The sequence below is a fragment of the Centroberyx gerrardi genome, chromosome 20 (genome assembly GCF_048128805.1).
Source record: "Centroberyx gerrardi isolate f3 chromosome 20, fCenGer3.hap1.cur.20231027, whole genome shotgun sequence".
In the NCBI taxonomy this organism is placed as follows: Eukaryota; Metazoa; Chordata; class Actinopteri; order Beryciformes; family Berycidae; genus Centroberyx; species Centroberyx gerrardi.
Window position 1 is genome coordinate 7184318 of NC_136016.1, and position 23814 is coordinate 7208131.

Genomic DNA, 23814 nt, shown 5'->3' on the forward strand with positions numbered 1-23814 from the left:
AAAAACATCTTGTAGTGGGCCTATCCAGCTCTATACACTGAATATTTTTATATCCATGGAAGTCAACATTGCCCATAGAGAGAATTAATGTTAACAGTAGACTGTTATGACATTAAAATGTGAGGCATGTTATACTCCGCGCGACTAATCGGGAAACATGAAGTGCAAAATGTTTGCGCGTGCCATTCCTCACAGCTCATCACTGGACATGTTGATGGAGGGGAAAAAAAGTGAAATTGACAGTATCATTGTAGGAGCGCACTAAAGGGGCGACGGTCCGCTCCACTACACTGAAGTAGGGATGTCTACGGTGGAAGAAGAAGAAGGGGGAGGGTACCACTTTGTCACAGGCTGCTATGTAGATTAACCTTTCAATTAGTTGTTATCAGGTCCTCTCTATGTCTCGGTGCGAGCTTTTCAGCCTTCGTTTAAGAGATCAAATACCACGAAATCGCATGGATATGTCGCTGCATGTTTATCCTTCGACGTTTCAATCATCCCGATAATGAAGAGGAGTATCCGAGGGGGGGAAAAACTTGAAGAGGTAAACTACCAGCAAATATTTACGGTAGCCTGTGCCCTCTTTTTTCTTCCACACTAGTTATATGTTCATCCTTGCATGAAAACTTGGCGTAATTTGTTTTGCCTCCTCGCCCACGGCAGCGCGAGGTAGGTAGGTTCATCTAGCAAAACGATGTAAATTCAAGGAGGCTGTGTATCATTTCCTAATATAATATGGAAAACGAGAATAGAGCGGCTGAGAAATGGGAGCAAAAGAAACTAGCGATACATAATTGAGGAGCAGTGATGAAGGAGCTACTCTCCCGATAGTCGTGTAACTTCTATTTCCCCCAGAACATCTTTTTCTCCAGGGCTCATTATTTTTCTCATCGGAAATATTTGATAGGCTAGTTAATAGTGATAAAGAGGTCATGCCATCATTTTGCCTAGTCTAACACAGGACGTTAATATTGTCGTTGGCAGGCGTTGAGCGTACAGAAAACCTACTTTTTGCTCAACGGAAGGTTTATTTATGGCCCCATTTAACGCCACATAGTTTATATGTTAAATATTACGAAAAGAGGAGCTCTTGTCGGAGCTGGGGAAACAGTGAAAGGGAAGAATATACGAGATGAAGGGGGGGGAAAGGCGATAGCTTGCACACATTTTAGCCTGCAGTAGTCTGTTTAACCCCAAGAATATGCTACCTGGAAAAAAAAACGTGCCGCTTTAAATCAATGGTCGAGCCTTTGCAGGTTTTATGCAAACAAATGATGGATTTAACAAACAGCCAATTAAAGTCTAAAATGATCCAAATCACTTTCAAGTGTAACCAACTGTTTCAAGGAGGAATCCAAGTAAAGGTGGGCTGGTGTTAAACGCTTTGCAACTAACGTTAAATTTCTAACATATGTAATAAGTATTATGGCAATTATCTCATGTCATAGTGTGTACCATAACTTGATAATAACCTGTCACTGCGATAGAACTGTTAGTCCAAATAACGTGAGTGGTAAAGGTAAATGATATCAATTCATTACACGAGGCACCTTAAGAGGCGGGTCAATTGAGTGAAGTGACAGATCATACAGCCAGTGCCGTGCCTTTTAGAGTGAGCTCATACATAAAGATTGACATGTGCTTTATCAAACCAGAAATCGGATCTTGTCTTTACAGCCAATATTGAAGTTGCTAGGGAGGGCACATTAGTGTAGGTAAGGTTTAATGAGACTCCATTGGATTGTAATCAGCGTCATGTCGGATTCATGTAAACTACAACATTGTAACAAAATGGCGACTGTTTAGGTGACATCAGTAATGCTGGCAACATTGTCATTATCTACTCAACTCAGCGGACACAACTCTAGGTTTGTTACACAGTTATTATCGGTTTCTTCGTTCGTTAGGCTGCGTAATGATTTGCAGACGTACTATAAACATCCAACGGCAGCTGTCAGGAAGTGAGCATTGATTATATGCAACTGTCATTAAAGCTCGCGCTGATCACTTTGTCGTTGCAGATGTCGAGCTGTCAAAGTCGCGTGCGGACAACTAACGGTTAAACTTTACAGTTTATCTCATGTGTATTTTTAATCAATTTCTCCACATTAGGCTATACTATAAACGATTATACTGACATTGGAATTTTCGTCCAGTAGAAGAAATGTTAATTTGCAAGATTTTTCTGTCGAAAAATATATCTGAAACCGAAAATATAGATATATTTTCTATATTCGTCTATCGAGGATACTGTCTACAGTTTTCTAAAGCTCAGTAGAAGTTGCTGCCTACCTGTTATAGTTAGTAGCCTAACTTGGTTCTTTAACAAAACTGTCTAGTATTTGAAATAGATATCATCTGGTTTGGTCTGTGGATTATGGTGTCAGGCTATGGATTAAGTCACTCTAATTTCCTTAGCAGCCAACTCAACCCCTGCATCTGTTTTTATCCATCTGTTTCTCATGTTTTAGCACGTTTTAAAAGTTCTAGATCCCTCTATTGTATTTCCCATGTAGCCTACTGTAGGCTAGAAACAGTAGGCCTAACCCAGGATCACAGGAAAGTTTGTGAATTACCCACATGTTAAGTAAATTAAGACAAATTAACATATAGTGACTGAGAGATGCTGGTAATCGTGTGCTACGTATTTGACCAATTTGTGTTTTTTCCTTCAGATTTGAACTGGAACTTCAGTAAATAATGCTCCAGGTCAATTAGTAACTACCATTGTGGAATTTACTAGTGCCATTTTTTCATCAAGTTCCAGGATTGAGAAAAATATCTGGATGCTGGAGCGGAACATAACTTTTTGACCCTATCAAAGATGTGGATGTACCAAATGTTTAGCAGCAGAAAGGGGGAATCTGTATGGATCACTTTTTCGTGAATCTAATTATTCAACCATGGTAAAACTTGCAAACCCTCTGTACACGGAGTGGATTCTTGAAGCAATACAGAAGATCAAAAGGCAAAAGCAGAGGCCCTCGGAGGAGAGAATTTGTCATGCAGTGGCAACATCACATGGACTGGACAAGAGGACTGTTCTTGAGCAGTTGGAATTAAGTGTTCATGATGGCTCTATTCTCAAGGTTACAAATAAGGGGAGTGCCTCGTACAAGGACCCAGGAAACCCTGGGAGAGTTGGATCGCTCCCACCTGCAAACGTCTCTGTGCCATCAAAGGGATCTATATGGAATTCAAGTGATCTGCGCCATATTGATTGGAATAAAATTCTTAAGAGGGCCATTGAGGGCCTGGACGATACCCATGGCTCCTCACTGAAGAACATTGAGAGGTACCTGAGGAACCAGGACGACCTATCAAACATTGTTGATAACCCCGCTTTCCGGCAGAGGTTACGGCTGGCGGCCAAGCGGTGCGTTAACAACGGCAGGTTGCTAAAGAACGGCCCGCGGTATAAGCTCAACCATGGAAGTATGGAGGGAAGGGGCGCCAGGTGTCCAAGTGCTTCCCCCTTGGTCCTGTCAACAGTGACACTTCTCCCCCATGAGAGAGACCAGGTACACTCACCATGGCCTCTGCACTGTCACTCAATGACCACATGCTCAATGACCACCTCATCTTACCTTTCCCTGTGTCTTATGCTGGTCTCTAATCAGTCTGAATAATCAGAAAGTCATGCTGACAGTGTGTAGCAGTCTGATGTAAGCTTCCCACAAGTTATGTAACTCTAGCCTAATGACCTAAGTTAGGACAGAAGTTTCTGAGACTACACACAGCCATTATGACCTTTGTGTTTACCAAGATGCCCGAGAGAGGAAATAAAAGCTAGCATATAAACAAACTTTCGGGCTGCATGGTTTCCGCTCACACTGGCACCTAAGGGGTGCTTTTCAGCTTGCAGAGATTGAGTCTGTGTCACTGGCACTCAGCAGTAACACACACTGCAGATGAATGTCTCTAAAATGACAGCAGTTTTGTACTTGCTTGACAATTTGAAGACACTATCAAGTGCAGGAGGGTGTTGCATGGAAAATTGTTTTCTCTGTACGGTCCTAAAATGCAGGGCAGGGTCCTAGATAGTTTGTTGTGAATCTGTCTTTTGCAGATCATATCTCGAAGCTTATGAAGATAAAGTGTGGTCTAATAGTGTGTGTTAAAGTCATGCATCTCAAATGGTGAACAGCGTCGGGCTACAGAGACATCACCCTGCTCCCCACCAGTTTCACAGTGAATAATCAGGAAATGACACCTTGATACTGCAGCCACAACTGTGACTGTGTCTGCGGTCAGGCCAAAAGTGAAACTGAGAACTGTTTAGAGACACAGTGTCCTGCAATGGTTCTCATAGCTGAAGTAGGCCCACTGTTTTCCATTTGGAACATTTCAACCTATTGCTCCCGGCTCGATGACATCACCTAGCCTAGTTCAGGTTTACCATTCACTTCAAAGGATGAGACGTCTCTCTGCCTGCACAGTTCTTGAAGCACAGCTAGCGTGTCTGTGTTGAGAATAAGAGATACTTGGAGGAAAAAAAGAGCAGTCTTGGTTTAGAGTTTATTAGATTCTGAAGAGACTCTGGCAGGAACAAAGGCAAGGAATGAGACTTTTTTTTTTTCCTGCTGTGTTATGCAACCACTTGAGCTCTCTCTCTCTCTCTCCACCAGCAGTGTTCTAATAGGACCCCACCCCCTCACTCAGGACAGCCTGCTCTTTTGAAGCAGCATAATTTCCTGTAATGTACTTAATTTGGAATCCCCAAGTAAATCAGTAACATCTCCTCAGCCCGTGTTTGTTTCTCTATTTTCACATTTTTATGTTTTTTTATTTAATCAATGAGCACTTTGAGCTATGCTTTCGGTTTAATCACCAGGCTGGAGCATATTCCTAATGGAAATAAATTCTCCAGTGGCCTCTGGATTAGACTTCATAGTGTAGTCAGTGGAGACCTATATTATAAAACTTGCCTATCAACCATAGGCATTATATATGCAGTATGCACACACAACACATGCTAGCAGTGATGATCAAGTTCAAATTCTATTTTCTCTCCTGTATTTCACACTGTACATACACACTCATGTATTTATGACTTCTGTTAACCCTAATTCACCCTGATTGGTCGACCATTTTAGGGAACACAAGAAAGTTGTTTCTTCAGTGATTTCAACTTGTCTCTGCAGGGAACATAATATTAAACATGACTCACATGCAACTTCTTACCAAAGAGTCATACAGCGTGACTCTTCAGTAATGACAACAGTAAGGCCTTGTTTTTAACTGCAACTTCAGCAGAGCATTACTAGAATCTTTGGATTCATTTTAACAACTTGGCTTCTTATGTTAAATTGTCTTTTTGAGTATAGTAGAGATAAAGCAGAATGGCTTGTGATCAAGAACAAAAGCTAATATTTGGCATGTCGTCTGAGCTCAGACAGAAAGCTCTGTAGAGAATGTGATTTGGACTTTGATGAGCCCTGTTTGTCACACTTTCTCCAGTCAGTTTAAGAAAACATAGGGTTTATGTGCATTTGGAATATGAACAGTATCTACAGGCCTGTTCAGCGAGATTGTTTCCAGTTGTAGACCTGACTAACATATCTAATCAGATGTGTTACTCCCACTTGAGACACCGTATGAAAATCACTGATAACCTTTGAGCCACTATGTTGTCTCCTACAGGTTCAGCCATCCCACACAGTAGCATTTACGTGTTGTTTTTATGTTGGGGAAAGTTTATATTCATGGCTCTGTGAGCAGCAATCAGCTCCTAATGCCAGTGCCCGCTTTCAAATATTGACCTGGCAGGTTGGAAAATAGAGTAATCATTGATGTGGCAGTAAACTGCTTTCCCTCGCCGTATCAATCAATTGATACAACAGCCAGGAACAATGACCAAATTCCCACTGTATCCTTGCTGTATTTTCCCTCCCTAAGTTTCATTTGGATGGTATGACAGGTTGAAAGGATGGTCTTGTCATGTGCCTGTTGGAGGGGGAAAAAAGATCTCCCTGATTGCCTGTGCAGGTCAGGAGGAGGTCGGGACCGATAGAGATTTGGAGGTCAAACATTTGTTTGAGGTCAGGATGTTGATCTGCCTCATAGAAACTAGGAACTAATTATGGGCATCCCCGGAGTGCCCTTGGAAGCCCCAGTCAATTGATGAGGCCTTAGTGTGTAAACTGATGATGAGGTGGGTTATTTATGGTCACACCCTGTGAGTGTTATTTTCCGTTAAGAACCTCCTCTCAGTGAAAGAGGCAGCAGTTTGTTTGATGCTCCTCAAGGGGCTCCTGTATGTAATATTATGTTTAAAGGTGCGTCATATGAAAGCCATTTGGTTCAGTCTAAATTTAGTCTCATGATGATTTCAGCCAATGATTGGTTTGGCTTTGACCGGCTAGTATATGAAGAGTTGACACTAAGTCTTGCCCACTTTTCTGAAGTCTGCCTTTCTTAGGTCTAAGTGATCAATGGGGAAATCCTCTTAAACCTTGAGCTCATATTTTTCTACTTCTGAACTTAACTCTAAGCCCTTAAATGAGTGTTTGTTCTGAGACATGCAGCATCTACAATGGATCGTTGCAGCAACAATGAGAGCATGTTTTATTATTGAGGTAATTTGATTACATGCTGGTTAATCCTTTCAGACTGTAGTGCAAGCTTTAAGAATTGGATTAAGCCCTTAAACTATGATTACTAAGATCACTTACCCATTCAGATGTGATGGATAAAGGAGGAGGACCTCAAATGCACCATCCCTCTTTGGATGAGACGTGTTAATGAGTCAGTTCTGGTCTGTGAGAACTCAAATCAGGGATGATCGTTTTATTCTTTGAGCTTCTAGGTTATCCGTCGCTTTCATTACAGCCACACAAAGGTTTTGTCTTCTGCCTCGATACCTTAACCAGCCGCATCTACATTGATCTCAAATCCACGTTTAACTGACAAGAGAAAATGGTCCAAACAGGCTCTACATGACCGTCTGTGCATATTTCTATTTTTTAAACAGTTTCTCTCTGTTTGTTTTCCCACCCAGCTCCGGGTTGACCCTATCCCAATATGCAGTTTCTGTCTGGGAACGAAAGAGTCAAATCGGGACAAGCAGCCAGAGGAGCTGCTGTCCTGTGCAGACTGTGGGAGCAGTGGTAAGTTGCCTTGTGCATCACTTCACCTAACACAATGACAGGGAAGTTCTCCTAAGCCCAGCCCTCTACATAACAATGTGCTGAAAAATTGTGAGTATGTTAGCAAGGCTCAGGCAGTGAGGCCCTTTGCTGCAACAAGGTCAGTCTGCAAAGTGTGAATGTATGGTTAAATACAGTTAGGCATGATAACTTTAGACTGGTAGCAGCAACTCTCAACATTGCTGGGGCAGATGCCAAATTCTTGCTCTATGTTTTGCACTGGGGTTGAATTCTTTCCCTTGAAGGGATTTGTTGGAAGAACAATGTTGAAATTGAGTAGCTGAGGGGATCCAAATTGCTTGCAACCCATAATGGGCTAAAGAAGGGCAGATGCTCCATAAGTGGCCATTAGAATTTGAAATCACCCAAGTCATTTTCGCTCAATTCAGATTGCACTAGCTTCTTATGGAGCACACTAGCCAGAGCGGATCAAAGATCAACCATTTTCCGCTGCAGATTGGTGGCATTTCCTTTACTGTTCTTTTGTTCCAGACAAAATTGCTAACCCTCCATAAAATTACCTCTCCTAAGGAGTCATTTGTGTTTGAACAATTATTTTAAATGCCGTAAGGAATTGTTCTCCCGGTGACATTTTTATAGCTCAAATTTGACTAAGTAGCGTTGAGGTGGTTTTCATTAACCGCTCATAGTGTACACAAATTGTGCTCTCACTGTAAAACAGCTGTTTTACAACCATGAGAGGGAGCCGGGTGAGGGAGAAGGCAAGCTTTTACATGACTTTCATGGATCGGCTTCCATTAGAATGAGTGCTGCTACTGTTTCTGCCTCATTAAGATCAAATTATCTGTAATTAGCGGCTCAGATGTTTGATCATACTGTTTTTAGACACAGCTTGTGTAAAAAAAAGAGTTCCGGACATACAGGCCCACCATTGTTGATGATGCAATATGTTAATATTTAACCTCCTTGTGTGAATAATGGGAAGGCCATGTCTCCAGCTCTGTAGCACTGACAGTCAACGATGGTATAAATGTGTAACGCTAATATGCCTTTTTAATTACTTCTGAAGGGCATCCATCATGTCTGAAGTTTTCCCCTGAGTTAACCTCAAATGTGAAGAGATTACGGTGGCAATGTATCGAATGCAAAACCTGCAGTTCCTGTCGAATACAGGGGAAGAATGCTGTAAGTACTTTATTGCACAGTTCTTAAAACATAGCATTTTCACTGTTGTAGGCTTGGAGGTAGATCCCCTTTTGTGTCTCCCCAAGGATTTGTTGGTTTTCCCTCAGATTTGTAAAGCCTCTCTTGTGCACAATTGGGCTTATTTTTCCAAAAGACCTTCAATGACAGAGGGTGTTACATGTATGCAACAGGGACATCCCTAACACATGCCTCCTGTTCCCTTTCAGGATGAGATGCTGTTCTGCGATTCATGTGATCGGGGCTTTCACATGGAATGCTGTGACCCACCGCTTTCAAGAATGCCAAAAGGTAAAGTGTTTACACTGTCTGGCTTCTAGGTTTCCCTCTCTCCTGTCAATTCAAAGCCTTTTCTTTATAGAAGGCCTTTTGGGGCTGTCACTCAGCACAGTGAGGCAGCAATGGCTTATTAGGAGCTTTGCATGCATATCAAATTATTCTAGCATCCCTGGGGAGATTTGCTATCTCTGGATTACAGTACCGGCCCTACAGCTAGGCTTGTAATGATTGTGCACGTAGTAGGACATTTGGCAGGCAATTCATACAAGTCACATAGCTTTGCTTGAAACAAGCTGACACGAAGTCTATTTCAGTGGACAGTGAATTGACCCAATGTTTTTCTTATGGATTTTCCTTTTGTGCTGAGTAATTGATTGTCATTGTGAGCGGGAGGGATTCTCGCCAGCTCGCGGTATAAAAGGAAATGTTTCAAATGAATGTATGTCCTCTGAATTGATGAACCCACCTAAGCGATGCTCTCTGTATTTGGACACCCTCCAGGAACCTGGGTCTGCCAAGTCTGCAGGCCAAAGGAGAATGGGAAGAAATTGCTGCACAAGAAAGCCGATCAGATCAAACGTCGATATGCAAAGCCTATTGGAAGGCCCAGAAATAAGCTCAAACAAAGAATGTAAGTTTGCCATGATCTGAATATTGCAGTTTCTTTTTGCTAAAGAACAATTAATATGGTATGAACCCACCTCGTAGTTTTCCAGTGCATTGCACACCAGCTATTTCACCTTTTCTTATGTTTACATTTTATCTCTTCTTCTTTTTGTGAATTATAATTTGGTTTGCTTCTCCTTGCAGGTCTGTAACCAGTGGTGACGGCTCCATGGTAGCACTTGGAGGAAGGGGGTCACCTGGTAGGGGTCAAAAGATTACCGTCTGTTCCACACCTTCATCTGGTCATGCTGCATCTGTGAAGGACGCCAGAGACAGATTGGCTGTTGCAGACCCCTGTTGGGCGGGCGACGCCACCCAATTCACCACCTCCACCCCCACCACCACTCCCCCCCTCACGCCCACCTCCACCCCAGCTACACTCACCGTTAACAAGAAAACCAAAGGGCTTATCGATGGGCTTTCCAAATTCTTTACCCCCTCCCCTGTCGGCCGTAGGTCGCGAGCTGTAACCTTAGAGTCGCCCGCCAAACAGTCTTGTTCTAGGGACAAGGGTCCAGAGAAACTGCCCAAGCCACCGCAGTCGATCGCCTTCGTGGCCGACGCCGCTCAAAAGCTAACTCCCTCTCCCTCTGCACTTCCACCCCCTCCCACGTTGCCAGGACTTAGCCCCCCCTCGCAGGTGTCCAACAGCTCAACCTCTGCTAACTCCCCCCAGAGCTCTTCCAGCCAGTCTAGTGTTCCCTCCCTGAGTAGTCTCTGCAATAGCAACCAACTTAAGGGACTCTTTGATGGACTCTCGCACATATATGCCACTCAGGGACAGTCGCGGAAAAAGGGACTACCTTGCTACGCACCGCCTAAGCGCATGCACCGTAAGCAGGATTTGTCCTGTACGTCCAAAACGGGCCCCCAGCGCCTGGGAAAGAAAGAGTTTAACAAAAATAGGTTACTGTCTCACTCCACATCTGCTGGGCCGGGCCGACCCAGAGGACACCCATTTAAGATGGTCAGTCATTTCAAACGTAACCCCTTTCTTAAAAAGCACAGGACGCTAGGCAGGCTGAGATATAAAGTGAGCCCTCAGAAGGGAGCCCCCTCACCAGGAAAGGGAGACTTGACAGACGGAAGAATTAAGCCTGAGCACAATCATGGTAAGCAAGGCTCTAACCTCCAACCAAGACCTGCGTCTCCACAATTTTAATCTTTTTTTATTTTTATTTTTTTTTTAACTCAAAGCTTGACACTCGCAGTTATTATTTTTTCCAGACTTGAGCTAATCTTTTCTTTGAGAGAGAAGCTCATTTTGGCACCCTCAACATTTTAACAGTTCTCTACTAATCTTATGCCACCTAATTTGAATTCATTTAGTTTCTTAACCCAGTTTCGTTGCGTTTGACTTGGCTGCGGAATCTACGTGGCTTCCATCCTCTTGCCCGTCGGCTTTTGTCATAGTGCATGGCCCACTAACTCCCTCATGTTGCTCCTTGCTCTGTCCTTGACCCTCTGCAGTAGTTCGCACATTGTGATCGCTGCCTAGTAGTGACTGTAGTCGCATCAGCACTCTTCCTCCCATTCCACCCTCTCTCACAATCACTGTCACCACTCAACTTCACCTCCAATGGTCATTAGACACATACAACTCAGTGATTCACCCACCCAGGTTGACTCAGAGCTGACACGATGATTACAGCCACAAGGGCAATAACCCTTACATTTGACTGTCTTCAGGAGATAGTCACAGTTTGAAAAACAAACAAGCAAGAAAAAACAAATGGATATATGTTTCAAGGGGTTCTAAACAATACAGTGCATAAGCACAACTGACAGTGTAACTCAAGTAGCTAATTTCCATAAATATGTTAATGACACATCACTTCCACTTGTAATGGATTTTTGTTTTGGTGGTTAACTCATGGTGTTGATGTATTTCATGAAATTACTGCTTGCTTTCCAACATCAGTTGCTTTTCATGTCTACACTAGCTCCCTTCACTGCATCTGCTTTTTAATTCATGGGAAACTGTCTTGGTGGATGACTAAGCACATGAAAGCGGTTACGCAATTAGAGTGATTTAGTTTCACTTCATTACATTAGGGATTTTCATATAAACATGCAAAGATGATACATTATGAAATTCCTCAGAGACATGGCCTCGAACAGGCTCAGCAACAATACTCACAGTATAAGCACATTTGCATAGAATGCATTTATGAGATTATTCAGCCACGGCTACTTCAAACAGGCCAGTGTTGAGGCACTATCCGGTGTGTTGATGTTGTGTTATTGTGCCTGTAACAGGCCACAAGGGTGAGCTGCGTGTGAAGCAGGAGGCCCAAGCTGGCTTTGTGGCCATGTCCAGAGACCACGTCACAGAGGAGGATGTGGAGATGTTCACACGCGTCCAGGAACTCTCTGCGCAGGTGAGAAAACTGGCAAAAGGCCCCGTACTTCCTCGCACGTCTAAACGCTGTGATCGAACACCTTTGAACACCATCTGGAAATTTAGCAGTCAGTCTGTCAGGGGGCACTACATTGATCCGTTTGCTTTTGTCGGATCTCTTTTCAGAGAACTGGATCTTTGATTAACACCGACTCGACACGATACCCCGCCATCATTGAGTTCGGGAAGTATGAGATTCAAACCTGGTACTCGTCACCTTACCCGCCTGAATATTCAAGGTAGAGCTAATTGCTAAGTTTTAAACAAATAATGCAAATTTCTTTGTTAGTGGAGCTGGAATCTACTTGTTCTTTGTAAAACCTGTTATACTGTGTACAAACTGCAGGTCTCCCTTTTGTCTCCGTCAGATTGCAAAAGCTTTATCTGTGCGAGTTCTGTCTGAAGTACATGAGAAGCAAAAACATCCTCCAGAGACACACAAAGAAGTGTGGCTGGTTCCACCCACCAGCCAATGAGATCTACAGAAAGGATGACCTTTCTGTGTTTGAGGTCAGCTGCCCTTTACAGCAATAAAGCAATAACTGTATGCTGCATGAGATTCCACTGAATGGATTCTGGGAGGGGAAAAAATATAACTGTTTGAACAATGTCCTCTTGCTCTTTTTATTCCGCGTTTAGGTTGATGGAAATGTCAGCAAACTATTCTGCCAAAACCTCTGCCTGTTAGCCAAGCTTTTCCTGGATCACAAGACCTTGTATTATGATGTGGAGCCTTTCCTCTTCTACATACTTACAAAGAATGATGAGAAAGGCTGTCATCTTGTGGGCTATTTCTCCAAGGTAAGAATTATAGAGTGATTATATGGGAAATGAAGAAATACCGCACATAATTTCTGAATGGTGATACTGATACAGAGAGGCCTTGCTGTAATTTGTCAGTTTTTGTAATGTGGATTTAATGTATTCACAACGGATTGATATTTTTTAATGAAAGCTTATCACTCTGTGTGTATTTGTGTGTGGGTGTGTGCATGTATCTGTGTGTGTGTGTGTGTGTGTGCGTGCGCGCGCTCTAGACAAGGACAATGGCAGGTGCAGTAAATTGCCAGCTTCAGCAGAGCTCTGACATACTTGATCTGTTTCTCCTTCCCTCAGGAAAAGCTTTGCCAGCAGAAGTACAATGTCTCCTGCATAATGATCATGCCTCAGTACCAAAGGCAAGGATTTGGAAGGTTCCTTATTGATTTCAGTAAGTTCCTTAATACGTTTTAGCCTACCAAACTGTGTTTTTTTTCTCGGTCTTTACAAACATTTTCAGATTAAGGGGTGAATTTGTGGCTTGTGGCAAGGTACTGTTATTTGGTTAAGGCTTTGAAGTGGCCAAATCAAGAGCATTCATGTTCAGTACTTAAGCAATCACATATGATTAGGAGTGAAAGCATTAGATTCTTTCTGCATACATTATTATTTGATGGCCATAAGTATTGGCCTAAGCGTTGCCTCAAGAGGTCTTTTGTTGAAAGTACCCCCCGTTCCCCCCCCCCTTTGAATTCTGATGAGGTATTGAGGCTGATTTGGTTTTTATGTTTTAGTCCGGCAAAATGCAACACATGTAATATTTAAGGCCTTGCGGTCCACTTATGAAAACAAGTGCTGCCTTGAGTGGGTTTCTGTGTTTAGGCAGCGGATTTGGCCAGTTTTGTCATCATAGCACTTTTATTAGTTCAAGGGTTTTCTCTTTGCCGAGGTTGTGCGAGTGTGAGGAAGAGAGAGAAAAGGGGAGAGCGAGGGGAGGGCGAGCGGTAATGGAGCATTTGATTTCCTGTTCACTTTGGGAGCCATTGAGACACAGAGATGCGAGAGGATCTGTGATATTGAGAGTGTGCTGATAACAAAGACAGGGATTAAGGGAGATTGAACACAGCTGAGTTCTGAGCTCTTTGAAGGCTTTATTGGAAAATGTAGCTTTGGAGCTGGAAGTTGTTTAGATTAAGATTTTCTGTTATATTGGATTGTATTAGAGGAACACTTTGTCTCAGGTAGCTCTGAGAGGAGAGCATTAGTGGTTGCCAGTGTGAAAAATGTTCCCTTTCAAATCATAATTCAAAGGATTCAGAGTAGCTCTTTTGTTTTGGTTTATTAATGGTAATATACTTGTAAAATGACATGGAATGAAATATGACTTTTTGTAATTAGTTTATTTGAATATTCATTGCTCTGTGTTTGTTATCATTGGCTCCTCTTCTCAGCTTTGGTAATGAATATTGTCATGATTACTGGAATATTATGTGTTCACTGTTTGGTGATTAGATTTGCTTGTTTGGTTCTCGGTAGTGGGTGCACATTAAAAGGCATTAATTAATTTCATGCTGCTCATAATGGATGACCCTTGACAGGGCCGCTATAAAACTAATTACACACAGATACCTTTTAGTATTAGTTTTTTTCTTGTTCATTATCTCTCTTAAGTACAGCCTCTTGTGAGAAATGACATCCAGCTGCTTCTCTGTTTTGCTCTGTAGATTTGTTTCCTCTTTTCTCCCCTCTTTCAACCTCCTTTGTTGCCCTTGCCAGCATGTATCATAGCGTCTGACAGAGGTTGAAGGAGAGGAAAACTGATTGCCTCACCTCCCTTTATACTATTTGAAGGTGAAATCCCAACCAGGGTTTCATGTCACATCCTTACATGAATATGTAATTCATAAGGGAGGGGGAAATTGAATTGCAATCTGAAATAACCCAGCAGCCTCTGGCTTGACTAAAGCATTTTGTTTTTGTTTGAATTGTGTCTTTTTAGGTTACCTTCTCACCAGGCAAGAAGGACAAGCCGGCTCCCCGGAGAAGCCGCTGTCAGATCTGGGTCGCTTATCCTACCTGGCATATTGGAAAAGTGTCATACTGGAGTACCTTTATAAGCACCCAGATAAACACATCAGCGTTAAAGGAATAAGCAGGGCCACTGGGATGTGTCCACATGACATCGCCGCTACTCTCCAGCAGCTCGGCATGATTGACAGACAGGATGGCAGGTCAGTTTCCAAGCCGCAGCCTCCTTCAGCCTGTGCTGCCGCTTCTGCATGCTGTCTGACTTATCCAGGCCAGCGGGTATTTTTAACAGCGTATCCATTAATGCCGCTGAATATTGACAGAAGTAAGTCAGGTTAAGCACCCCCAAGGACACGGAGCACCTGCTCTCCCAAAGAGCCCGTCTTTATGCTCGTATTTAACCACTCGTCACCTAGTACTTCTCTCTTTACTGGACGCGTACTCATGGCTGTTTTCTTCCTATCGCCTAGGATCGTGGTGATCAGAAGAGAGCGATTGATCCAGAGGCACATGGAGAGGCTGAGGGCCAACCCGCGTCTGAACGAAGTGGACCCCGACGCCCTCCGCTGGACTCCTGCCACGACCCTCAACGCCGTCCTGTCTGAGGAGGAGAGGGAGGCAGAGATGGATGTACGTTCCCTTGTTAAGCAGCAGAAACTGGCGCCCGCTGCTCCATTAGAGACTAGGGATCAGGTTATTTGTGTACAAATGCCTGCGATGCTTTTGTTGGTTGTCTGTTTGATTAGCCGGGGAGTTCAAATAGAGGCCATTAATGGGTAAAGCATGCTCACTGTCAGTAGGCATTTAATGTTGTGCAAAATTGCCCTAAATCAGTTCACTACATAATTGATAGCACTAAATATTCCATGAAATGCAATCTCTCCATGGTTGCTTAACGGAAATGTTTCCCTCCACGATCGGCAAACATCCAATCAAGAGGCTGTTCTTATTATCAGGAGGAACCTGCGGTGATTCATTTGTCATGATGTTAATTCCAATCTCTTGTTTTCCCATTAGCCTCGTTGCTCAGATGTTGGAGCGGCGCGTGCGTCTTTTCCCAGAGATAATGCCTCTTGTCTGTTTAATTACCAGGCTGAGCGGCTGAAGGAGCAGGCCAGTTGCTGGGAGAAGGAGGAGCGAGAGGGCTACATGATGACTCACGGTAGCAGGCATCCCCCCACTAAGGTCCACTGCAAGGTTCCCTACAGGACCTACGAGCGCCGCGCCGCACCCTCCTGGGACAGGGGCCTTCAGGAATTGGAGGACGCCAGCGAGGATGACGAAGCTGATGATGATGACGACGACGACGACGACTCTGATGTCTCACCGCCCATCCTGACAAAAGCCCATGCAATGCTTGCAGCGAAGAGAAAGGTGACTGTTTTTGTTTGTTGATGTGAATCATACTCCCTTTTGCATCGCCACAAGTCGGCTATTTCCCCAGTGGGATTATCTCATTGGTTGTCTGGAGTGTTATTCCAGTACGAAGTGGAATTGAATTTATATCATCAGATATTTTCCGTCATTAGGGAGCATGTTGTGTACTCGGGTGAGATTGAAGGGTTTGATAAATATTCATGAATTCAGTGGAGGGTTCACTGCCTTCCCCATGTCATCTGGAGCCTCCCTGTGGGCCTGCAGCTGTAGATAATAGATTGTGTTTTCACTGCTGGTGTCGAGACTGTGCAGGCTAAACCTTGTACCATTGTCAATGGTCATGGTTAATTTACTGCCCTCCTCTGTGCTGCTCACATCTGTTCTGTCTATATGGCACTGCCCCCTTGTGCTGGAGATAATATTACAGCCTGATGTCAGGGAGAGCGTTCAACAATAACAGTATGGAATCCAGGAAAAGAATGGCAGTGGCTGTCGGAGTTTATTTAGTGCATTAGTTACAGTATTGATTTCACATTCTTCTTGTAAATGATTCAGAGAGGAGAACGGTTGATATCTGTAGTAAGCAGCCAGTGGGAAATGCTGGAGAATGTAGAATATGGACTGTGGTTTTAGTTTACTCTGCCTGTCTCATTTGTGGTTTTCCACACCAGGCCGTCCTCATCTGTGGGAATGCATTGCTCAAACATTTAGGCTCACAGTGTGGTTTTACCATTTTACATTTAGCACAAAAGGCTGAATGGATTTCCTCTATCCTCATAGAGGTCGTCCAACTAGTGCCCTACTTTGCAGTCTTCATTTCTACAAAACAAAATCTAGTTTGATGGGGGTTTTACTCTACGTTCATTGTTTATTGTTTCTTGTTTTGTCTTGTGTGTTTCAGAGAACCATTGTGCTCAAGAAGAGAGGGCGTAAGAGAAAACAAATAAACAGCAGCGTGACAACAGAAACCATCTCCGAGACGACGGAGGTGCTGAACGAGCCTTTCGATAACTCTGAGGATGAGCGCCCCATGCCCCTGCTGGAGCGCACCTGCAGAGTGGGCGAGATGGAGGAGGAAGAGGAGGAGGAGGAGGACAAGACACCGATTATACCAGTGAAACGCCGGAGAGGTCGCCCGAGGCTGGAGAAAAATGTGCAGAAAGACAATCTGGAACACTGGAAAGAAGGTATTTGCATCTTGACTGAGTATTTTTTTCCTCAAGGTACATTATGTGTTGTTAACAAATTGTTCTATAACTGGCTATGTATTGAATCTCTCTGGTGAAATAGAAGTACTACATTATGTTTTTTTCTCACTTTAGGAGCTGATCGGCTCTCCAAGAGACCCAGCAGACCGCGTCCAGTGAAACGGAAGAAAGGCTGGCCCAAAGGAGTGAAACGGGGCCCTCCCAAATGGAGGCTAAAGAACGAGCGCAAGATGGGCTTCAAGCTCAACCTTTACACTCCCCCTGAAACTCCCATGGAGGCCGAGCAGCACCACATCCAGACCGAGGAGCCGAAGGGGGAACCGGACCAGGACCCCGTCGGCGCAGAGGAGGGCAGCAAAGCCGGCAGAGAGCTGGCTAGTCCAGATACGACGCTAGAGAGGCTCCCCTCTGAGCCCCAAAGTCCCATCGACCACGGCTCACATAAGATGAGCTCCCCCGAGGGCTCGCCCATGGCCTCTCCACTGTGCTCTCCTGCCGGCTCTCCTGCCGCCATGTCCCCCAGGCAAGAGGACAGAAGTGCGTCCCCAGAGCCACCTGAGGACGACCCGCAGGAGAGCGAGCACGAGCAGGACTCCCCAGCCAAAGACCTGGAACATAGCACCGAGGGCGCCGTATTACTGGAGAATGACAACGAGGAAGAGGATGAGGAGGAAGAGCATAGGACTCGCGTCGAGGATCAGGACGCAGACGACGAAGACGAAAGTCACATCAAGGCGACGGAGCCCGAGAACAGCAAGGCAGAGCTGGAACCAAGTTTGAAAGAAATGCCCGAATGCACCCCACCTTTTTTAGATCCAAAAGAAGACAATGACTCTGAGTTGAGTCAGCAGGTTTCTACAGTACCGTGTAGTGAAGAGCTACCAGCTACCACTGCAGAAAGCATCCAGGACGCGATGACAGAAACGGCAGTAGCAACAACAACAGCAGCAGTAGCAGTCGCTTCAGTAGCAGCCGTAGACTCTGACAACCCTGTGGATTCTGAGTCAGAGGAGGAGAGCACTCCCAGTCCTTGTCCCGATCATCCACCTCCTCAGCCACTAGAGAGGCCAGCACTTAGTCCCGTGCTGAGGGAGGATCCCCCAATCTGCCCAGAGATCGACTCTGAGACGGCCCAAGCCGTTCAGTCCCTAACCCAGGAGACTGAGCAGGAAAGCGTGTTCCAGGACTGTGTGGAGAGCCAGGAGGCCTGCAGGAGCCTCCAGACTTACGCCCATGTGGCCCAGAGCCCCCAGCTCACCTCCATGGACGATTGCCCCCAGTCAGACCACAGCAGTCCCCTTTCCTCAGCACACTCCCACCCCAGCCAGTCGGTACGCTCCGTCAACAGCCCCGCCGTCTCCATCCTGGAGAGCGGCTACACCCAGATCAGCCCGGACCACAGCGCTATCTCGGTACCGTCGCTCCACAACATGGAGACTAGTCCCATGATGGACGTGCCGTCGGTGTCGGACCACTCGCAGCAGGTGGTGGACAGCGGCTTCAGCGACCTGGGCAGCATCGAGAGCACCACGGAAAACTACGAGAACCCCAGCAGCTACGATTCCACCATGGGGGGCAGCATCTGTGGGGCAGGCCCCTCCCAGAACAGCTGCTCCTATGGCAGCATCCCCCCCAGTGGCCTGGCCCAGAGCAGCTGCGCCGTGAGCCAGCAAATGGCTGCTGTCAACCCGGGCAGCTGTGGCATGATTCAGCAGAACAGCCTGAGTTCGCCACAGCACTGCAACGTCAAGTCGCCGCAGGGTTGCGTGGTGGTGGAGAGGCCCCCTAGCAACAGCCAGCACAGCCAACACAGTCAACACAGCCAGCGCAGCCAGCATAGTCAACACAGTCAACATAGTCAACACAACCCCCACAGCAGGCATGGCCCACACAATCAGCATAGCCAACACAATCAGCACGGTCCACACAATCAGCTTAGCCAGCACAGTCAACACAATCCCCACAACCAGCATAGTCACCACCACAATCATCACCTCCAGCACAATCAGCTCAGCCAGCACAATCAGCATGCTCAGCATAGCCTTCACAATCAACACAGTCAACACAGCCAGCAGCAGCCTATGGCACAGTGTGCCATGCCCACCAACTTTGCCACGCCCATGCAGCTGGCAGACATTCCCGAATCTGGCAACCCAAACCTTGCCATTTATGAGAGGATGAACCACCAGGGGGAATATGGCAGCGGGCACTACTCCCAGCCCTCTGCCACCTTCAGTCTGGCCAAACTGCAGCAGCTCACCAACACACTGATGGACCACCCTCACTCGCTGCCTTTCAACCACTCGGCCTCACACCCCATCACATCTTATGCAAACAGTCCTTCCCTGTCATCGCAGCACTCTGGCCTGGTGTCCTTGTCCCAGTCCCCGCACAGGGTGCCCAACCCCCAGGTGCAGGCCACCATGACCCCGCCCCCCAACCTCAGCTCCCCGCCCCCCATGATGCTGCAGCGCAACATGGGCATCCCCCCCTCCCAAAGGATCCAGACTCAGATGGCGTCCAAGAGCCACATCTCCATGCGCTCCAAGTCGGCCCCGCTGTCCCACCACCAGCAACAGATGTACGCCCGGCCGCCCCAGACTGTGGCCATGCAGGCGCCCTCCAGGACGCTGGCAGCCATGCCGCGCATGAACATGAGCGTAAACATCATGCCGGCACCAGCCTACAATGTCAACTCCATGAACATGCCCTCCCTCAATGCCATGAATGGCTACAGCATGAGCCAGCCCATGATGAACAGTGGCTACCATGGCAACCATGCCTATATGAACCAGTCGCCCCAGTACTCTATGCAGATGGGCATGATGGGAACACAGCCATACCCCCAGCAGCCCATGCAGGCTCCACCACATGGCAACATGGTGTACACTCCAGCTGGTCACCATGGCTACATGAACACAGGCATGTCCAAGCAGTCCCTCAAAGGGCCTTTCATCAGGCGGTAACTCTCAGTCGGACTGGGCTGGTTCTTCTCGTGTGCATTTTACTATTTCAAGATGCACAGATTTGGCCTTTTTTTTGTTGGTGTCTTTTTGTTATCATTGTTTGTTATTACTTAAAAACCAGCAGCACTTGGAAAGAATGCAAAAATTTTCATCAATGATTAAACTTTAAAGCTATGTATAAGTATTTTTGTTCCTCCAGATGGGAAGCCTTACATCATTACGATGAAAATCTATTTAATTAGTGTTAGTGTCTCTGATGTGTCTTTAGAGCAGGTGGGTTCAGAGCTCGAGGGTAGAGATTTCATCAGTGGTATTGCAGTTGTGTAGCAGCCTCAAATGAAGCCATTTAATGTGCCTGCTACAAGTGGAGTTAGTGGCTATATGAACCTGTTCAGTGTACCTGTCTAACAGTGCTGACAATTAGTTTGTACTATACTCATGCCTTTGTATATTTAAATTATTGTACTTATTTTGTAAAGTGACAACTAGCATGCTTCAGTCTCTGTTAGTGACAGTGCATTGAGTAGTACTGTACAAGTGTTGTGCTTAATAGCAAGCCATTTTAAAGATATCTGGCCTTTATTAGGTTTCCCTCCACGGGGAGAAAGATGAAACTATATTTTGTTAATTCTAATAATGTAAAAAAATGTAAACTTAGTCCTGTTTTCTGTTCTGTTTGAGAGGTTTTATTGCTATGTATGTATAATTCTGAAGTCTTTTGTAACAGATCTCCTTGAGGCAGCTTTCTGTTTTATAAAGCAGACTGATTTCTGTCAAAATAACAAAGCATATCTCAGTGTTTGTACCCTGACAATTCTAAAACATTTCAAAGTGTCCGGAAGTGTGGCAGAATTTAAAAAGAACTAAATGATTATAATGATGAATAACAATAAAGAAAAATATAAATTTAGTCCAAAGTTGATATTTTACATAATGCCTTTAAAGTTACATTTTCATTCCATCTGTAGATTTGTTTTCTATCTTTATAAAATGTTGGATTTATATTTTACCGAAGTGTAGAAGAGTAGAGCCTGTGAATAGACCAAACTAAGCTAATGGATTGCATGTAAAACGCAACTTGTACTTGTGTTTTTGTTTATATTGCTCTTTTGTAGCCTTTGTACCTGTACAGAGTTGCTGGTAAGAACAGGGGGGAAATACCTGGCTATGTGCACAAAAATTGGACAGAATGACATTCTTGTATTTATGACTTTTCTCCTTTTGTCAGTCACTTAAAATGCTGTACATTTTAGCATAAGAATAAATTATGATTGACCATGTACATGATTCTGCTCTGTTGATTTAATACATTTACTGAGTGGGAGGGGACAAACGTTGAAAGCCTTTATCCCCCTTGAAAGTTTGTTGACAAGATAGATTTTGAATCTATAGTAATGCAAGCAGTTCTTTTCGCTACAGAAAAGTATTTTGAAGTCATACAGGTTACTTCTTACTACCTACTTGTTAGCCTATCATCTCTGTGCACATGCAGTATTTGTGTAATGGATCCAAATTAAATGCTTCCTTTGGGGTGCGTCATGTTTCGCTCTTGTCGTGGTCATCTTTCCTCTCGTCATGTTGTCCGTCTGCGGGGCCCGTCCTTTCTTCCAGGAGACGCGTGTCCAGCTGTCTCAGCTGTTTCAGGAAGCCCCAGTTGGGTACGATGCGCCTGCGTTTCTTCACGTGCTCGATGGCGTCCACCACTGTCATGTTCTTGCAGATCATTAGGTAGGCCAGGAAAAGGGTGGCGGACCGACTCCTTCCCATGACACAGTGCACCAGGAGTTTATCTGCACATACATAAATCAGGGTTTGGATCAGTTCCTGAATGAACTCATCAATTCCAATTCAACTGAGGAATTGGAATAGGAATAGGAATTTGAAAAAAACTACAGGAAACAGAATTGAATTGGAATTTGGGGAAGTTTAATTCAATGAAATTCTGTGAAAATGTATGTTTTTGGGGTTTTTCTTACCTTTTCATATCTGAGAATACACGTAGTGTTATATATTATCAATACTGAATATAACAAAATGTTAAAAGTACCTTTCAGGTGGTATTTGATGCATAACGTAATCATAATACATACATTTTGATTGAATATATTTGTTCAACTGTCTTTTATTTGATTCATAGTGTTTGATTTATAATTTTTAGCAAGTCAAGACAACCTCTCTTGAATTTAATGGAATTTAATTCAGTTCTTTTTGCAGTCATTCCAATTCAATTCCAATTCTGTTTCCTTAGAGATGGGTAAAATTCCAATTCCAACTCCAGGAATTTATCATGCATTCTCAATTCAATTCATGAATGGCCCCAACCCTGACATAAATGATAGTAGTTAAAATCAGGGAATTGTTCTAATATTACACAGATTTTTTTTTGTGTGTGTTTGTCCTTGCAAGTCTATTGTCTTACTCTGAGGATTTCTTAGGGTTTCATCAATGAATTGGGCAGCAGAGAAGAAGTACTGGCTGAGGTCAAAGGTGGGAACATCCTCTGCCACCACGCCATAGTAGATAATGTCCATGTCGCTGTAGTAACCGGCTCCTGTGTCCACGTTGTTCCATGTCCCCTCTGCTGTGTTCAAGATGTGTGTCACGCCCAACTTCCTCAGATTATACTTGTCTTTCGCTGTCTCCCTGTAAGAAGTCGGTGTGAATATTCTAATTCGGATCAGCTGTTATCTTGTGTTTTATTCAGGCTTTCTACTGTCTTACTCACTCATCCCCGATGTAGACATTAGGCCAGACCTCGTTGACGTGAGTGTACGCCACACTCCCACGGTTAAGGATTTTCTCCAGCTCATAGCCCCCAGGTGTGACATATTCATCCATAGATGCCTCCGCTGCCTTTGCAACATTTATCTTCATGCCAGTCTTTGACTCGCGAGAAGCCATTTTCTCACTGTAGCTTTCTTTCACACATGATGCATTACCTTGAGGGAGGAAGGGGAAAAAAATCACGATTCGGTTTGCCACAGTTCCCTTTTCCCTCCACCATTTTTTCCATATACAATGATATACTCGCATTATATTTTTTTCACATGCATCACCGATGCTTCCGCTCTTACAATGCAGGCAAAGCACAACTCACCGGGAGATTGAAGCCCTCGATTTTCCTACAGGAGAATTTGGTTTATTCATTTTGATAACATGTTGTCAAGCCGTCCTTAAAAACAGTTGAGGTTTAATTCTGGCAGGCTTGAGTCGGGGCAGAGATTGTGTAACTGGTCTGTGACGGGCATCAAATGCAGGGGATATTTTTAGGGCTGTGATGTGGCAGCCCCCCCTGACCTTAGCTGCCGCGCTCCCTGCCTGTGGGGAAAACTTCCACCCAGTCCCTGCCATCCACTTCTAAACACACAACTTTAATCTCCGCTGCTGGCAGGAAGCCGTGCTTATCCAAACTTTGCACTTGCCGAAGGATACCCATATTCACTGGAGTGAACAGGGCATTCCGAGCTTCTGCTCAGCCATATGAGCGACTCCTTGAAATTGTGTCAGTCTCTCTCAGCCCTTTCTGCATATCTTAGACTCCGGGAGAAAGCGGCTCCACAATACCCGTTAAGGATGTTCTGCATCTTCTCGGGCACCCCGGGGCAAAGAGAACTGAAATGTGTCAGACTGTTAGACAGATGAGGTTTTTCACAAGATGGCACATGCCTTTGATTCTCTGTTATATGATATGCATGGTCCATTCACTGATCTAAATGCAAGCCCCCAAAGTGAGAGTGTGATGATGGCTGTATTGCAGAATGGCTGGATGAAGCTGGTAACATGTCAGACAGAGTTTTCACACCATCAGACTCCTTTAT

The 23814-nt window shown here is 44.7% G+C and overlaps 2 protein-coding genes across 3 annotated transcripts; one reads left to right on the plus strand and one right to left on the minus strand.

Moving 5' to 3' along the window:
- The first annotated feature begins 405 nt into the window (after positions 1–405).
- kat6b (K(lysine) acetyltransferase 6B) lies at positions 406–21278 on the plus strand. 2 transcript variants are annotated; one of them, XM_071907785.2, is made up of 17 exons: positions 406–544; positions 2676–3521; positions 7001–7109; positions 8179–8294; positions 8522–8603; positions 9093–9222; positions 9402–10369; positions 11517–11638; positions 11785–11897; positions 12027–12168; positions 12298–12459; positions 12775–12868; positions 14417–14648; positions 14916–15075; positions 15538–15819; positions 16724–17009; positions 17145–21278. In XM_071907785.2, exons 2-17 carry the CDS (start codon positions 2904–2906, stop codon positions 19994–19996), a joined length of 6468 nt encoding a protein of 2155 aa, XP_071763886.1. In that variant the 5' UTR covers positions 406–544; positions 2676–2903; the 3' UTR covers positions 19997–21278. The 2 variants fall into 2 exon arrangements, with proteins under 2 accessions (XP_071763886.1, XP_071763885.1); XM_071907784.2 differs by lacking the exon at positions 406–544 and adding an exon at positions 1758–1868.
- A 19-nt stretch (positions 21279–21297) lies between these two features.
- Positions 21298–23201, minus strand: LOC139918400 (dual specificity phosphatase 29-like). Its single transcript, XM_071907786.2, has 4 exons — positions 23094–23201; positions 22722–22935; positions 22416–22639; positions 21298–21786 (listed from the first exon to the last, which is right to left on the minus strand). The coding sequence occupies exons 2-4, from the start codon at positions 22895–22897 to the stop codon at positions 21533–21535; spliced, it is 654 nt and encodes a 217-aa protein (XP_071763887.2). The 5' UTR covers positions 22898–22935; positions 23094–23201; the 3' UTR covers positions 21298–21532.
- Positions 23202–23814: the final 613 nt, after the last annotated feature.

Bases quoted from the DNA above. Each gene is read 5' to 3' on its own strand.
- kat6b (XM_071907785.2), top strand. From the start codon at position 2,904: ATGGTAAAACTTGCAAACCCTCTGTACACGGAGTGGATTCTTGAAGCA. The intron at 9,223-9,401 runs GTAAGTTTGCCA...TTCTCCTTGCAG, and splicing joins AATAAGCTCAAACAAAGAAT to GTCTGTAACCAGTGGTGACG. The intron at 17,010-17,144 runs GTATTTGCATCT...TTCTCACTTTAG, and splicing joins TCTGGAACACTGGAAAGAAG to GAGCTGATCGGCTCTCCAAG.
- LOC139918400 (XM_071907786.2), bottom strand. From the start codon at position 22,897: ATGGCTTCTCGCGAGTCAAAGACTGGCATGAAGATAAATGTTGCAAAG. The intron at 22,640-22,721 runs GTGAGTAAGACA...GACTTCTTACAG, and splicing joins AATGTCTACATCGGGGATGA to GGAGACAGCGAAAGACAAGT. The intron at 21,787-22,415 runs GTAAGACAATAG...ATGTATGTGCAG, and splicing joins AACCCTAAGAAATCCTCAGA to ATAAACTCCTGGTGCACTGT.